We start from the raw sequence: 16,257 nt of genomic DNA, 5'->3' as shown, positions 1-16,257 counted from the left end.
TCATATATTCTCTCCTCCCTGTCTTCAGTAGAATTCCCAGAGCTCAGCCTGGTGCGTGGCTGTAGATCTCTGCCTCTGGTTCCATCAGTTGCTGGATAAAGGCTTTCTGATGTCAGTTAGAATATTCATTAATCTGATTACAGAGGAAGGGCATTTCATGACCCTCTCCACTATTGCTAGGAGGAGCCTTATTAGGGGTTATTCTTGTGAATTCTTAGTAATTTCCCTATCACCAGGTTTCTCCTTAACTGCAAAATGGCTCCCCATATCAAATTTGCTCTTTCATTGCTCTTCTGTTGTGTCTTTCTCCTCCCTGTTCCATCTCATGTTCTTATTTCCATCCCCTTTCTTTCACTGTCCCAGCTCACCTCCAGTTTATCCAGGAGTTTTCATCTAATTCCCTTTTCCAGGGTCATCCATGTGTTCAGATCAGGGTGATCCTTGCTACCTATCTTCTCTGGAGCTATGGATTGCAGTATGATTAGCCTTTGATTTACATCTATTATCCATTTATATGAGTGAGAACATACTGTGTTTGTCTTTATGATTCTGGATCTCAATCATGATGATTTTTTCTATTTTTTTCCTTAAACAAACTAATATTTTATTAAAATTGATTTAGTATAGTTTTGTTTTCATTGACTACATTATCACAAATGTCTTTTCTTCTTCTTCTTCTTCTTCTTCTTCTTCTTCTTCTTCTTCTTCTTCTTCTTCTTCTTCTTCTTCTTCTTCTTCTTCTTCTTCTAAATTTCCACCTCCTCATAGTTTCTTTGGCACTATTGCAGAATTACATTCTCTTTCTTTTGGTCTTGTTGGTATACAGTTCTACCATTGGCTTTCTGATATCTGTCAGTTATGTGATTTTCCATTTGTCATCAACAGAAGTGATATTTTTTCAAAATGTGCACAGAGGTATGCTTGTCAACTACCAATATCCAGGGGGATAACTATATGTTTTTCTTTGGGTTCACCTTCTTATTTAGCTTCTCTAGGATCACGAATTATAGACTCAATGTCATTTATTTACGGCTAGAATCCACGTATGAGTGAGTCCATACCATATTCATCTTTTTGGTTCTGGGTTACCTCATTCAGGATAGTGAGGATAGTGTTTTCCATTTCCCTCCATTTGCATGCAAAATTCAAGATATCATTGTTTTTTACCCCTGAAAAGTACTCTAATGCATATATATTCCACATTTTCTTTATCCATTCTTCCATTGAGGGGCATCTAGGTTGTTTCCAGGTTCTGGCTATTACATATAATGCTGCTATGTACATAGTTGAACAATGATTTTGTAGTATGATAGGGCATCTCTTGGGTATATTCCCAAGAGTGGAATTGCTGGATCCTGAGGTAGATTGACTCCAAGTTTCCTGAGAATCCACCCCTCTGATTTCCAAAGTGGTTGCATAAGTTTGCATTCCCACCAGCAATGGATGAGTGTACCCCTTACTCCACATTCTCTTCAGCAAAGACTACCATCGGTGTTTTTGATTTTAGCCATTCTGACAGGTGTAAGATGGTATCTCAGAGTTGTTTTGATTTGCATTTCCCTGATTGCTAAGGAGGTTGAGCATGACCTTAAGTGTCTTTTGTCCATTTGAAATTCTTCTGTTGAGAATTCTCTGTTCAGTTCAGTGCCCCATTTTTTAATTGGGTTAATTAGCATTTTAAAGTCTAGTTTCTTGAGTTCTTTATATATTTTGGAGATCAGACCTTTGTCCATTGTGGGGTTGGTGAAGATCTTCTCCCATTCAGTAGGTTGCCTTTTTGTCTTAATAACAGTGTCCTTTGCTTTACAGAAGCTTCACATTTTGAAGAGGTCCCATTTATTCTGTTGCCCTTATTGTCTGTGCTACTGTGGTTATATGTAGGAAGTGGTCTCCTGTGCCCATGTTTTGTAGACTACTTCCCACTTTCTCTTCTATCAGGTTAAGCATGTTCAGATTAACATTGAGGTCTTTAATCCATTTGGACTTGAGTTTTGTGCATGGTGATAGATATGGATCTATTTTCATTCTTCTACAGGTTGACATCCAGTCCTGCCAACACCATTTGTTGAAGATGCTTTCTTTCTTCCATCGTATACTTTTAGCTCCTTTCTTGAAAATCAGGTGTTCATAGGTTTGTGGGTTAATAGCTGGGTTTATATTCAATTCCATTGGTCGACTTCTCTGTTTTTAGGACAATATGAACTGTTTTCAATGCCGGGTGGTGGTGGCTCATGCCTTTAATCCCAGCACTCAGGAGGCAGAGGCAGGCAGATCTCTGTGAGTTTGAGGCCAGCCTGGTCTACAAGAGCAAGTTCCAGGACAGGAACCAAAAGCTATGGAGAAACCCTTTCTCACAAAATCCAATATATATATACTGTAGCTCTGTAATAGAGTTTGAAGTCAGGGATGGTAATGCCTCCAGAAGTTTCTTTATTGTATAAGATTGTTTTGGCTATCCTGGTTTTTTTGTTTTTCGCTATAAGGTTCATTATTATTCTCTCAAGATGTGTGAAGAATTTTGTTGGGATTTTCGTGGGGATTGTATTGATTTATAGACTGCATTTGGTAGAATTGCCATTTTTACTCTGTTGTTTCTACCCATCTAAGAGCATGGGATATCCTTTCATTTTCTGGTGTCCTATTCAATTTCTTTCTGCAAAGACTTAAAGTTCTTGTCAATTAGATCTTTCACTTCCTTGGTTAGAGTTACCCCAAGATACTTTATGCTATTTGTGGCTATAATAAAAGGTGAAGTTTCTCTGAATTCCCTCTCTGCTTCTCTATCTTTTGTGTATAGGAGGGCTACTGATTTTTTGAGTTGATCTTGTAACCTGCCACATCACTGAAGTTATTTATCAGCTGTAGGAGTTCTTTGGTAGAGTTTTTTGGGTCACTAATGTATACTATCATCTCCAAATAACAAAAGTTTGACTTCATCCTTTCTGATTCGAATCCCCTTGATCTCCTTATGTTGTCTTATTCCTATTGCTAGAACTTCAAGAACTATGTTGAAGAGATATGGTGAGAGTGGGCAGTCTTGTCTTGTTACTGATTTTAGTGGAATGGCTTTGAGTTTCTCTCCATTTAATTTGATATTATCTGTTGGCTTGCTATATATTGCTTTTGTTATATTTAGGTATGACCCTTGTATCCCTAGTCTCTCCAAGACCTTTATCATAAAGGGGTGTTGAATTTTGTCAAATGCTTTTTAAGCATCTAATGAAATGATCATATGTTTTTTTCTTTCAGTTTATTTATATGATGGATTACATTGATACATTTTCTTTCCTTTTAATTATTTGTTTATTAATTTATTAAAGATTTCTGTCTCTTCCCCTCCACCGCCTCCCATTTCCCCCCTCCCTCAATCAAGTCCCCCTCCCTCATCAGCCCAAAGAGCAATCAGGGTTCCCTGCCCTGTGGGAAGTCCAAGGACCACCCACCTCCATCCAGGTCTAGTAAGGTGAGCAACCAAACTGCCTAGGCTCCCACAAAGCCAATACGTGCAGTAGGATATATTTTCATATGTTGAAGCAGCCCTGCATCTCTGGGATGAAGCCTACTTGGTCATAATGGATAATTTTTTTAATGTGATCATGGATTCTGTTTGCCAGAATTTTATTGAAAATTGTTGCATTGATGTTCATGAGTGAGATTGGTCTGTAATTCTCTTTCTTTGTTGGGTCTTTGTGTAGTTTTAGAATCAGGGTGACTGTAGCTTCATAGAAAGTGTTTGGCAAGGACCCTTTGTTTCTATTATGTGAAACACATTAAGGAGTATAGATATCAGCTCTTCTTGGTAGTTCTGATAAAATTCTGCATTAAAACCATCAGGACCTGGGATTTTTTGTTTGGTTGGGAGTTTTATTTTTTTATAGCTTCTATTTCCTCATGACTTATAGGTCTATTTAAATTGTTCACCTGGTCTTGATTTAATTTTGGTAAATGGTACTTATCTAAAAAGAAGTCTATTTATTCTACATTTTCCAACTTTGTGGCATATAAGCTTTTGTAGAAATACCTAATGATTCTCTGAATTTCCTGTGTCTGTTGTTATGTCCCCCTTTTCATTTCTGATCTTGTTAATTTACATGTTCTCTCTCTACCTTTTGATTAGTTTGGATAAAGGTTTGTCAATTTTGTTGACCTCCTCAAAAAACCAGCTCTTTGTTTCCTTGATTCTTTGGATTGTTTTCTTTGTTTCTATTTTGTTGATTTCAGCCCTCAGTTTGAATATTTCGAGTCTTCTACTCCTCCTGGGTGAGTCTGCTTCTTTTTTTTTTCTAGAGCTTTCAGGTGGGCTGTTAAGTCTTTAATGTGTGATTTCTCCATTTTCTTTATGTGGGCACTTAGTGCTATGAACTTTCCTCTTAGCACTGCCTTCATAGTGTCCCATAGGTTTGGGTATGTTGTGTCTTTATTTTCATTGAATTCAAGGAAGATTTTAATTTCTTTCTTTATTTTTTTCCCTGACCCAGGGGTGGTTCAGTAGTTGACTGTTCAGCTTCCATGAATTTGCAGGCTTTCTGGGGTAGAATTATTCCTGATTTTAATGCAATCACTTTGAGTTTTTCTCTGTTTATTTTAATATTGGCTGTTAGCTTGCTGCGAATTACTTTCTCTATGTTTAGCTATGTTCCTTGTATCCTTGATATATCCATGGCCTTTAATATGAAGGGTTGTTGGATTTTGTTGAAGGCCTTTTCTGCTTCTAATGAGATGATCGTGTGTTTTTTTTTTTTTCACTTTCAGTTTGTTTATATGGTAGATTACATTGACAGGCTTTCATATGCTGAGACATCCCCACATCTCTGGATGAAGCTGACTTGATTATGGTGGATGATTTTTCTGATGTGTTCTTGGATTCAGTATGCCAGCATTTTATTGAATATTTTTGCATCATTGTTCATGAGAGAGATTTTTCTGTAATGCCCTTTCTTAGTTGCATCTTTGTATGCTTTGGTTATCAGGATAATTTTTCCCTTGTAAAAAGGGTTTGGCAATGTTCATTTCTGTTTCTCTTGTGTTGAGTTATTTGAGGAGTATTGGTATTAGCTTTTCTCTAAAATTCTGGTAGAATTCTGTGCTGAAACAATCTGGCCCTGGGCTTTTTTGGTCAGGAGTCTTTTTATGACAACTTCTATTTCTTTATGAGTTATAGATCTACTAAAATTGCCACATAATAATCAAAACACAAATATACAGAATAAAGAAAATATATTAAGAGCTGAAAAGAAAAAAAGGCTAAGTAACATATAAAGGCAGACCCATCAGAATAATTCCTGACTTCTCATTCAAGACTCTGAATTCTAGAACTTCCTGTACAAACATTTGAAGATACTAAGAGATCATGAATGTCAACCAAGATTACTATATCCAGCAAAACATTTATGAAGAAAAAGCCTATTACATAACAAAACCAGATTTAAACAATATTTTTTTCCACAAATACATCCCTATAGAAAACACTAGAAGGAAAACTCCAACTCAAAGAAGCTAGTTGTAGCCAAAAAAGCACAGGTAATAACCCCACACCAACAAATCCTAAATAAGGGAATCACACACATAGTACCATAAAAATAACAGGGATTAGCAATCATTGGTTATTAATATCCCTTAATATCAATGAACTCAACTCACCTATAAAAAGAAACAGGTTAACAGAATGGATACAAAAACAGGATTCATCTTTCTGCTGTATATAAGAAACATACCTCAACTTCAAAGAAAGACATTTCCTCAGAGTAAAGGGATGGGGAAAGAATTTCCAATCAAATGGACCTAAGAAGCAAACTGGTGTAGCTATCCTAATATCTAACAAAATAGTCATCAAACTAAAAGTAATCAAAAGAGATGAAGAAGAACATTTCATATTCATCACAAGAAAAACCCATTAAGATGAAGTGTCAATCCTGAACATTACAAATACAAGGACACCTACATTTGTAAAAGAAATATTTCTGAAGCTTAAATCACACATCAAACTGCACATACTAAGAGTGCAAGACTTCAACACCCTGCTCTCACAAATGGACAGGTCTGCCAGACAGAAAATGAACAGAGAAATAAGGGAACTAGCAGATGTTAGTATGTCAAATGGGCTTAAGAGACACTTATAAAATGTTCCACTCAAACACAAAAGAATATACATTTTTCTTAACAAATCATGGAACCTTATATAAAATTGACCCATTCAAAAATCAAATCTCAACAGATGGAAAAAAGGTGAAATAAACCCCTGTATCTTATTAGATAGCCACAGCTTAAAGTTAGAATTCAACTACAAAAAAAAAAAAAGTTCCAGAAAGCTTATATAGTTGTGGAATCTGAACAATGCTCAACTGTATCATCACTGGGTCAGGGAAGAAATAAAGAAAGTAACTAAAGACTTCCTAGAATTTAATGAAAATAAAGGTACAACATGCCCAAACTAATGAGGTACCATGAAAGCAGCACTAAGAGAAAATTTCACAACAGTAAAGGCCCATGTAAAGAAGTTGAAGAAATCCTATACTAGTGATTTAATAGAATACCTGAAAACTCTAGAACAAATTCAACCAGGTGGAGTAGACATGAGAAAATAATCAAATTGAGGGTTGAATTCCATATATTAGAAACAAAGAGAACAATACAAAGAATATATAAACAATGAATTGGTATTTTGTAGCTCTTAATAGTCTTTCTATATTCTCTATGTCTTGCATTTTGATTATTATATGGCAATGGGATTTTTTTTGATTCAGTCTATTTGGTGTTCTGTAAGCTTCTTGTACATTCATGGGGATATCCTTTTTGAGATTGGGTAAAGCAACAGGAACTACAGACACAAGCATAACCAACAGAAGATAAGAAGATGAAGAGAGTTTCTTAGATGTTGAAGATACTGTAGAGGAAATAGATTTATTCTTCAAAGTAAAGATTAAATCCAACAAATTCTTAACACAAAATAGCCAGATTATCTGGAATACCATGAAAAAAGTCAAACCTGAGAGGGATAGAAGGAGGAGAACAAATCTAGCTCAAAGGCAAAGTAAAATTAGTGTTAACTGAGGTTTCTGGCCCACCCAGTCTCAGAGTTGTTCAGTCCCAAAGAAACACACACAAAGGTCTGCATTAATTATAAACTGGTTGGCCTCTTAGGTCAGACTTCTTCTTAACTAATTTTTATGTTTTAAGTTAGTGCATTATTCTTGACTATGTTGGCCACGTGGCTTGGCACAACTTTCAGCAAGGCAGTCACATCTTGCTTGCTCTGTGCTCTGTGACTGGCTTCCTCTGTGTCTGTGTGATGGCTACAGAATGAGCTTTTCTGTTCCCAGAATTTACCTGTTCTCATTGTCCACCTCTACTTCCTACCTGGCTACTGGTCAATCAGCATTTTATTAAACAGTACAAGAAACAAATCTTTACATGATAAAACCATTGTCCCACAGCACTTCCCCTTTTCTTTTTTTTTTAATCAAGAACTCTGAATCAAATCTCCCTTGTTTAGCTTTCTTCTTGACCATTATCCATACAACTTGTAACCAGCACTTTAAGCAAAGAGAAACATCCATAATCTATTTTTTGGGGGAATGCAGGCATAGTTTTCCTGGCTACTTCCTGCTGATTGAGGTACTGGTAATCTTATAGGGACCTAAAGAAAATTTAGAATTATGGTCAAGTCCTGATTGGAAGATTCTGTTAGTCTTGATATCTCAGCTAGCAGCCTTGATACTGTTCTGGATGTAGAACTCAGAGGAAACTTCAACAGAGGTCCTCTGAAATGTTGGATCATCTGGACCATCTGCTTCTTTTGGAAATTCTTCAGGCGGTCTTCTTTTATCAAACCTTTTTTTTTCATAGCCCAGAATAAATCCAGAGCTTCCTATATCCTGTGGAAACAAAAGGAAAACCTCTTCTCCAAAGAAACATACCTTTTGAATTAAATATGGAAGTCAAGGCATTTTCAAAATAAATGTTGGATAATCCAGCAGCATCTATAATCAAATAACTCTTAGAATCTTTTGCTCCATCCTCTGCCATCAAACAATTTAAACACAATGCAATAACATACAGTATCCAAACTGTCCTGAAATTTTTCATCTTTGTCTTATTTTAAACTCTATTTCTTTTATTTTTATTTTAAATTTTTGGTTTTTGAGACAGGATTTCTCTGTGTATCTTTGGCTGTCCTAGAACTCACTCTGTATACCAGGCTGTCCTTGAACTCACAAGATCTGCTTGCCTCTGCCTCCCAAGTACTGGGATTAAAGGTGTGTGCCACCACACCTTGAACTCACAGAGATTCACTACCTCTGCCTTCCAAGTTTTGGGATAAAAGGTGTGTGCCACCACACCTTACTACTCTTTCTTTTTTTATTTTAAGGACTTTATCCTTTTTCATTTCTCTCCTAAGCCTACATATATTTTTAAGCACACTGTAAACCATTTAGAGGTTTTCTTCATCTGAATATATCGTTATTGTATATCTCTCTTTTTCTGACCACATGACCACTATTTTGCTAAATGGTATGGCTAAGATTAAAGCCATGGCTTTGATGACTGGATTCAGCCCATTCCTTAGCTTTCTGAGAGTCTAGCTTCATGGCAGAGGTACTGGCCAGAACCATGTTTATTGCCACAACTCCATGGAATTTCAAGGTCCCTTATACCACCGAGAATCATGCTTTTGGCTATTTTTTTTTTGTGTGTCTCAAAAATCAGTAAAACTTTATTCGCTTCCATTCTTTCGCCATTAACAGAAAAACGGAGAAAGCAAAAATGTTTTGTGTTTACAAAGATAAATGGCCTCTTTACCCAGAGATCAAATACTCAAATGACAACGGGGATGGTGCAGCTTCTGTTCAGCTTTTGGCTATTTTTAAACACTATTTAAGTGTTTGGTGGCAGGGCCTCTTAAAAGAGCTGCAAAGTTTTCCAGCTAAAGCTGAGTCTGGAAGCCTCTCTTAAATGAGAAGCGCTTGCCTCTAGAAAAGAGAGCAAACCCAAGAAATAGTTGCTACCTAAAAGCCATGCTGAACTCTGTTTTGTTTTGTCTAGAATTATTTCCCAAACACTCTCAGGTTTGAAGTGGATTTAGCTGTCCACGTTGGCACCATTAACTTGTTTTAAAAGTAAGTAATTATTGCTATTGGAACACTCCAAAAAGGGTTATTCTTTAACATTAACTCATGTTAATTTTTGTAAGTATTTAAGGCAACTCTACAAGATTTTCCATTTTTTTGAAGAAAAAACTCTAGATTCTGCAAACAAATTTTTGCTGAGAGAAAACACTTACCTATCAATCAAATTACAACATTTAGTTGCATGTACTGATGAGTTTTAACTTTATCATTCACTTTAACACTTTCATAACTAGAACGGTAGTTTTAAGAGAAAGAATGGTATCAAGTCCCTCTTATTCATTCTTTCAAAGTATTAAGATTTGTGGGAGATCAGATTTTATGTGAATTGTCCTACTGACCAAACTGACTAATTAATGATAATGATCAGTAAGCAGAAGTGCTTGGAGGATCCAGAAATAGCCTGAGGATGACTAAAGGCATTGATTCTTATAGAATTACAGTTTCTCTTGGCTATCAAGGGAAGCATGTTCTATTTTTGAGTTAAGTGACATGACCACAATTCCTTGGATTGTTAGATAATATCACCAACTTGCTCACTCTAAGTGAGATTGCCAAAAAAGCAAAAGTAATAAAATAGTAGTCAGATATTAAAATCTAGACATACTTATCAGGTAGAAAATGGTTGTATTTGTATTTTATAAGAAAAAATAGCTTAAAATTGATTTCCAGTAGTATGTGATGTATAAAAATACCTTGACTTGTATTAAAAGTCTCTGTGGTTATCAGTTCGTTTTATTTTTTAGCTTTAATTAACACAAAGACTTCAAAATGAGCTAAGATAAACAGCTAAGGTTTCTATCTAACTTCAGAAAACAAGCCTTCTATGCTATTATAAGCTATATGTGTCTTTTTTAGATCATTAAATTCTTAGAGAAAGACTACCAAGGTAATAAATTGTGTATATACAAAAGATTTGTATATTTCTAAGTGCTACAGTCTATGTCTAAAATGACAGTATACATTATATATTGCAAACCCAGCAAAAAAGAACACATAGAAGTTTTGAAAGTGTTCTTTTTCCATATCCTGTATCTTAAAGTACTTAAGATTATTTTCTCTTCAACCTAAATATTTTATTCATTAGATTCACAAAGTTTTCATAAGAGGTATCTATTAATATTCAGTGTCATCTCAAATACAAAAAAATGGTTATACAGTTACATTTCACACATGTATGTCCATTTTTTACAACCAAAATAATATTTTAGTTTGTATAGAAGTCACTGATAGTTATAATTTAGGCTTACTGATTCAAAAAACACATAGCAATTTTACTTTGAGATTAGTTGAGCGTTTTGCAACTCCATCTCAGGTGAAACTGTATAGAGAGGTGTCCTTCCCAATTTTCTAAAATCAATAATAAAACAGTTTATATTTCATAGAGGTAATAGTCACTGCATCCAACTCAAAACTGCTAATATCACATACAGTTACACAATACACCGGAACTTCATCAGTTACATGACCAAGATTTGACACAGATTTGCCATGCATTAGGGAATTATGTTCATCGTATAGATTTCTGGTTTTTTTGTTCTGTTCATATCTTGCATTTTACAACAGAGGGTCTCCTAACTACAAAAAATTAAATACTTTTATTATATACATTCAGTAAGAGGTAAGACAACAGAAAGTGTTTCTTTAGTTTTATGGTTAAAGTGATTAATTTTGAAAGTTATTTAATCAATGGTAACATGACATGCAAATTGCCTTATTTGTCTATCACACTATTCCACAGAGTTACAACACTCAATATCACTCTCAGCAGAGAAAACTCCATGGGATTCCTATGGTAACTATTTCCAGGGTTCTCATTTTGGTCAGAACACACACAGGCAATTTTTACCCATGGGGCAAACTCAAGAAGTGAATATAGGTTGAGCTGAAGGAAAGTTTGTCTCTATACAACAATATTAACTTCGTAAACACACATCAGACTGGAAGAAAATATGACTGAAAAGAAAACTGTGAACTTGATGAATCATCACTGTGATATTCTTCTGTAAGTTATTCTTTAAATATTTCTACTCATTTCCTTTTAACTAATGCTCACTTTGTTTTAGTTCTGTATTTTTCTTTACTTCTGTCATCCTTAGAGTTAAAGTAATGTTTTTTTTCTAAATCTCCTATTTCATGTAAGCTCATAAACACATCAGAAAAATCATCATTCTTTTCTGATAATGCCTAAGAGTAGTATCCTGCTAACATCATACAAATATTTCATTTACCTTAAATAGATAAAAATATTTTTAATCCAAAGAGTGCATAGTAGATAAGATAACATTCAGAATAGAGTTGGGAGTAAAAAATGAAGAAAGTTAGGTGATATGAAATATAAGTTTAAAATATTATGCCAACTTTCATCTCCTAGAAGGAAAAATCAGTCTCTCCAAAAGATGAGCCACCTAATTCATTCTAAAATAAGAGGGGTCAATCCTGAAGCCATATGCAATAACAAAAATGGTTCAGAAATTGAATTTATGTGCATTTGTGTATATATATTTATACATACATGCATGCATGCATACGTACATACACCAGATACATAGCAAGAAGAATCAAGGTAAAAGAGGCTAGTCACTTAAGGGGCAGCATGGGGACAGTATGTGGAGGTAATATTTAATAGTGTTTTGAAAAAGAAAAGGAGTGGGGTAAAATGATGAATTCCTACTTCATTTAAAACTGTTTTAATAGTAAAATACACATACAAGCAAAAAACAAAACAAAGCCAATAATAAACAAAATGATACAACACAGAAACAATCAATCTGCTAGCAAATCAAGCTATTAGAAACTACCAACCTTCATTCATTAGTGTCTGTCACTTATATCTCTTACATTGTATAGTTATGACTACAACTATAAATATTTACAGAAATGTGAGTACTGAGACTATTATAAAGTTTAGCATTTTGACAGAAGGGTAATCAAAACAGAAAAACATTGAATAATTGATCAGTTTTCCTCTGGACCATAATAAGAATATTCTGTTTGCTTCTGTTCATTATCTTTTATATTTATTACACGTAATCCAACATTAAATTTTCTAGGAGAACTGTGACTAAGTTAGATGCAATAATTACAGAGATACTTTAATATATTTGTGTATTTCATTAGGTCATTGAAAATCCTGATAGATCCTCAGCAAGAGAAGAGAAGGGTGAAGTGGATGCTATGTTCCTGAATAGCAGTTTGAATGCTGAATGTGTTCTTACCATTTATGCATTTCACAGATGTTAAATAGGTATAGCTCAACTTAATAGTAAGTTTCAAGTATTTAAAATATAGTTAATTTTATGTATCTATATCTATAAGAACAGATACATATGTGTCTTTATGTATCTATAAATGTGTTTGTGTACATAAAGTATGTATGCACAAATATATAAACATATTCATATAAAATACACATGCACAAATATATATGAATTCATATGTATATCTTAAACAAAATGTTCAGATGAACATTGAAGGCATTGTTTTTTTTACAAACTATTTTGTTTCAAGGTACACTAGGAAATATGATTTATGAAACAACTCATGTATAATTGTATTCTGTATACAAGAAAGATTTAATAATTTCAACATGTATATTTTTACTATATATTCACAGCACAGTATTAAATTGAGTGTATAAAATTCTTTATGCTATTGTGATCTCTGGCAACATTTTTCCTAGCTTCTCAATAATCATGTGAAAATAAAGCAGTCTGAATAATACGCTTAAAACATTTCTGTCAATGCACAGCTGCTCCTATGAATTAGAAAGTAGTTGTAAGATAATTTACATTAAAAGTGGTCTGATACCATAATGTCCTACATCTAAAATCCTAGAGGATGGAATTTATAAGGCATTTCTTGAGACTTGGATATACTTTGCAGCAGCTTTCCCAAGACAGTCTGATACAAATGAATGTTCTTCCTCAGTAATTCCATTTATGAGTGCTGTTATGATTGTCATAACTGAGCTCAACATATACAATACCAATATACATGCTAACAGTGGATGGGAAAAGCCCAGAATTCCTCAACCCTATGCAAGAACAATAACCAAGAACAACTAAGAAATTCTGGGAGTGGGAGAAGGATACCCCAGGGAAGAGCACACCAATTGGTTATCCAACCAAATGGTAAGCCCTGGAAATGTATTTACAAGAACCATTCTGTAGACAGAATAGTTTGGATATATAAACATTAAAAAAGGGGGAATGAGTTTGTTTTTTAACCTACCTTTATTAAATGTAGATTCTCTTCTCATACAATATAGTCTGAATACGTCTTTTCCCTCTACTTCTTCCAGTTTCTCTGTACCTCCTCTCTCATCTGGATCCACTTTCTTTAGGTCTCTCACAGGTTTCTGAGAGATTACGACAAAACATAATAAAATAAAATATAATAAAATAAAACAAACACCATCATATTAATGTTGGACAAAACAAACAAACAGAAAAATCAAAGAACCCAAAGAGAAGGCACAGGAATCAGAGATGCACTTATTTATACGTTCAGGAGTATCTTCAAAGCACTAAACCAAAAGCACTCCTGTTGTGCTTTGAGGTGAGTAATTGTTTTAAACTGAAAGTATAATGTCACTGTTGTCTAACACTGACAGCAAAAGAATAATGTTTATGTAATATACTCTGTTCTTTAAAAAAAAACAGATGATCATTAAATAAGTGATATGAGGAAATATGCTGATGATAGATTGATGATAGACAACATATTATTCATTTGAGGAAACTAGAATTTTTCAAAATCTAAGGGTTCTCAAGACTATTTTATACTATTTAAGACCAATATTTTCTACCTGTAAGACCTTAATTGTGACTTTAAGAGTTCAAGGTCAGAATATATTTTGCAATGTTCTTTGTTCAGTACATGCCTATAGGTATTTGAGTAGTGTTTTGTTAATCAGTTTTATTGAATAAATAAATTATTCAATATACTTTTACTAAGGATATCTGTGAACCCAGTTTGTATTTTTCAGTCTGGTATGAGATTATGTTTTATAAGACTTTCTGTTCTGTATGCTTCATCCCTGAGGTTTTTCCATCATTTATATTACAGCTTTAAGCAAAATTTTCATTTCTCAATGTCACAAAAACAATTCTACTGCTGTCAAATGGAATAGTATTGGATGCTGTCAAATGGAATAGTATTGGATACTGCCAAAAATGGTGGCATCCTAGGACACCAGTTGCACTGATATTCAATGGAACTCCCATAAGTTTCCAAATACAATCCTCATTGTTTTCAGTATGGAATGTTAGAATTGCTAGTGACAAATTTAGATATTTTTTTAAAAAAGAAATGACACACATTTTTAGGTTTTCTTTGTTGTCCTTTCTCACTGCTCTCCTCTAGAGGAATTTCATAATAGAGCAGGTGTGTATCAGTCACATATGATGCTTCTCTTCATGGGATGTTGTTCTTGGCTCATTAGCTCAATTTGGGCAGCTGTGCTACTCATATTTGGCTTAGATTTCTCTTTACATTTATGCATCTCAATTCAGTTAAGTTTTAAATGAATGTCAAAGTCTACACAGGAAATAGAATTTGTCATATGACTTGCTGAAAATCTTTGTTTCTTTGTAGGTCATTTCTGGGGAACAGTGAGCATAATGGTTGGAGACAATCAGACTTGGGTGTCAGAATTTATACTTTTTGGGCTTTCCCAGTCACAGAGTGTCCAGGTTTTACTCTTTGTGATGTTCTTAATACTTTATTTCTTTATTATGTCTGGAAATATTACCATCATTGTCTTAATTACCACTGACCACCATCTCCATTCTCCCATGTACTTCTTGTTGGCCAACCTATCCTTTGTTGATATGTGGCTTTCCTCAAACACAACTCCTAAGATGATATCAGACTTTCTCAGAGAAAACAAGACCATTTCCATTGGTGGCTGCATGACCCAAGTCTTCTTTACTCATTGCATTCCTGCAGGAGAGATGGTGCTATTAGTGGCAATGGCCTATGACCGCTATGTAGCCATCTCTAAGCCACTTCATTACTTCACCATTATGAACCTGAAAAGATGCACTGGGTTGGTGTTGATTTCTTGGACTACTGGCTTTATTCATGCCATGAGTCACCTGTTAGTGATTGTGGAGCTGCCTTTTTGTGGCCCCAATGAAATAGATAGCTATTTCTGTGACACGCCGTTGTTAATCAAGCTAGCTTGCATGGATTCCCATAATTTGGATATTCTAATGAATACTGGCTGTGGGATTGTGGCAGTAACCTGCTTCACTCTGTTGCTCATTTCCTACACATGTATCCTCATCACTGTTCACCAGAGCTCTAAATCTGGTGCATCTAAGGCTCTGTCCACATGCAGTGCCCACATCACAGTGGTGATGATATTTTTTGTCCCCTGCATCTTCATCTATGTTTGGCCACTCAATTCCACCTGGTTTGACAAATTTCTTGCTGTATTTTACTCTGTTTTTACACCTCTCCTAANAATGAAATAGATTTGCAATCAGGAAATAAAATTTTGTAATAATTTCTCTATACACATATAATTTAATATGTTAAAGAGAATATGACATTCCACAGACCAACAATGAAACTATTGTATATTCTTCATTTTAAATGTAAAAAAAAATGTAAAAATTGCTCTTTGTATACAGCAATGTCATTCAACTATTCTTCTGTGTCTCTAATAAAGTTTACCTTGACATTAGTTGAACAAACTCATATGTTTATCTTTGTGTATACCATCTTTGTATATTTTATATCAGTACAATTCTGTACACCATCACATGCCGCAAACTGTTCAATTTCTTTGCCAATTAGCAATAGCCATCAGCTTTGCTCTATATCAGTTCATTAATGTGGTGGGAAGACTTAAGCAAAGTAGAAACCAAAGTTACTGCTTCACAAAATTGCAGTGAACTATACTTTCCTAATTTTAAATCACACGAAAAAAGCCTAATAATAAAGCACAGCAATAAATTATGATGAGATTTCTAAATTATCCCAATCAGACTAAAATTTCTTCCTTCAACTATTATTTATTATTGTATAATGTCCTAAAATATAATCTCCATGAGTAATGTGTCCATAAATTGCCTGATTAATTATTAAAACTATTGTACTCAATTCAGTGATCAACACACTT

At 34.4% G+C, this 16,257-nt stretch overlaps 1 protein-coding gene across 1 annotated transcript; it reads left to right on the top strand.

The window, feature by feature from the left end:
- Positions 1 to 14,746: 14,746 nt before the first annotated feature.
- LOC126490422 (olfactory receptor 4K3-like) lies at positions 14,747 to 15,607 on the top strand. The gene has a single exon (XM_050125361.1). It carries the CDS (start codon positions 14,750 to 14,752, stop codon positions 15,605 to 15,607), a length of 858 nt encoding a protein of 285 aa, XP_049981318.1. The 5' UTR covers positions 14,747 to 14,749.
- The last annotated feature ends 650 nt before the right edge of the window (positions 15,608 to 16,257 follow it).

This window comes from Alexandromys fortis, unplaced genomic scaffold (genome assembly GCF_014885135.2).
Source record: "Alexandromys fortis isolate MF-2015 unplaced genomic scaffold, M_Fortis_MF-2015_v1.1 scaffold_229, whole genome shotgun sequence".
Taxonomy (NCBI): domain Eukaryota; kingdom Metazoa; phylum Chordata; class Mammalia; order Rodentia; family Cricetidae; genus Alexandromys; species Alexandromys fortis.
Note: the sequence above shows the minus strand (reverse complement) of the source record. Positions and strands in the feature narration are given on the sequence as shown.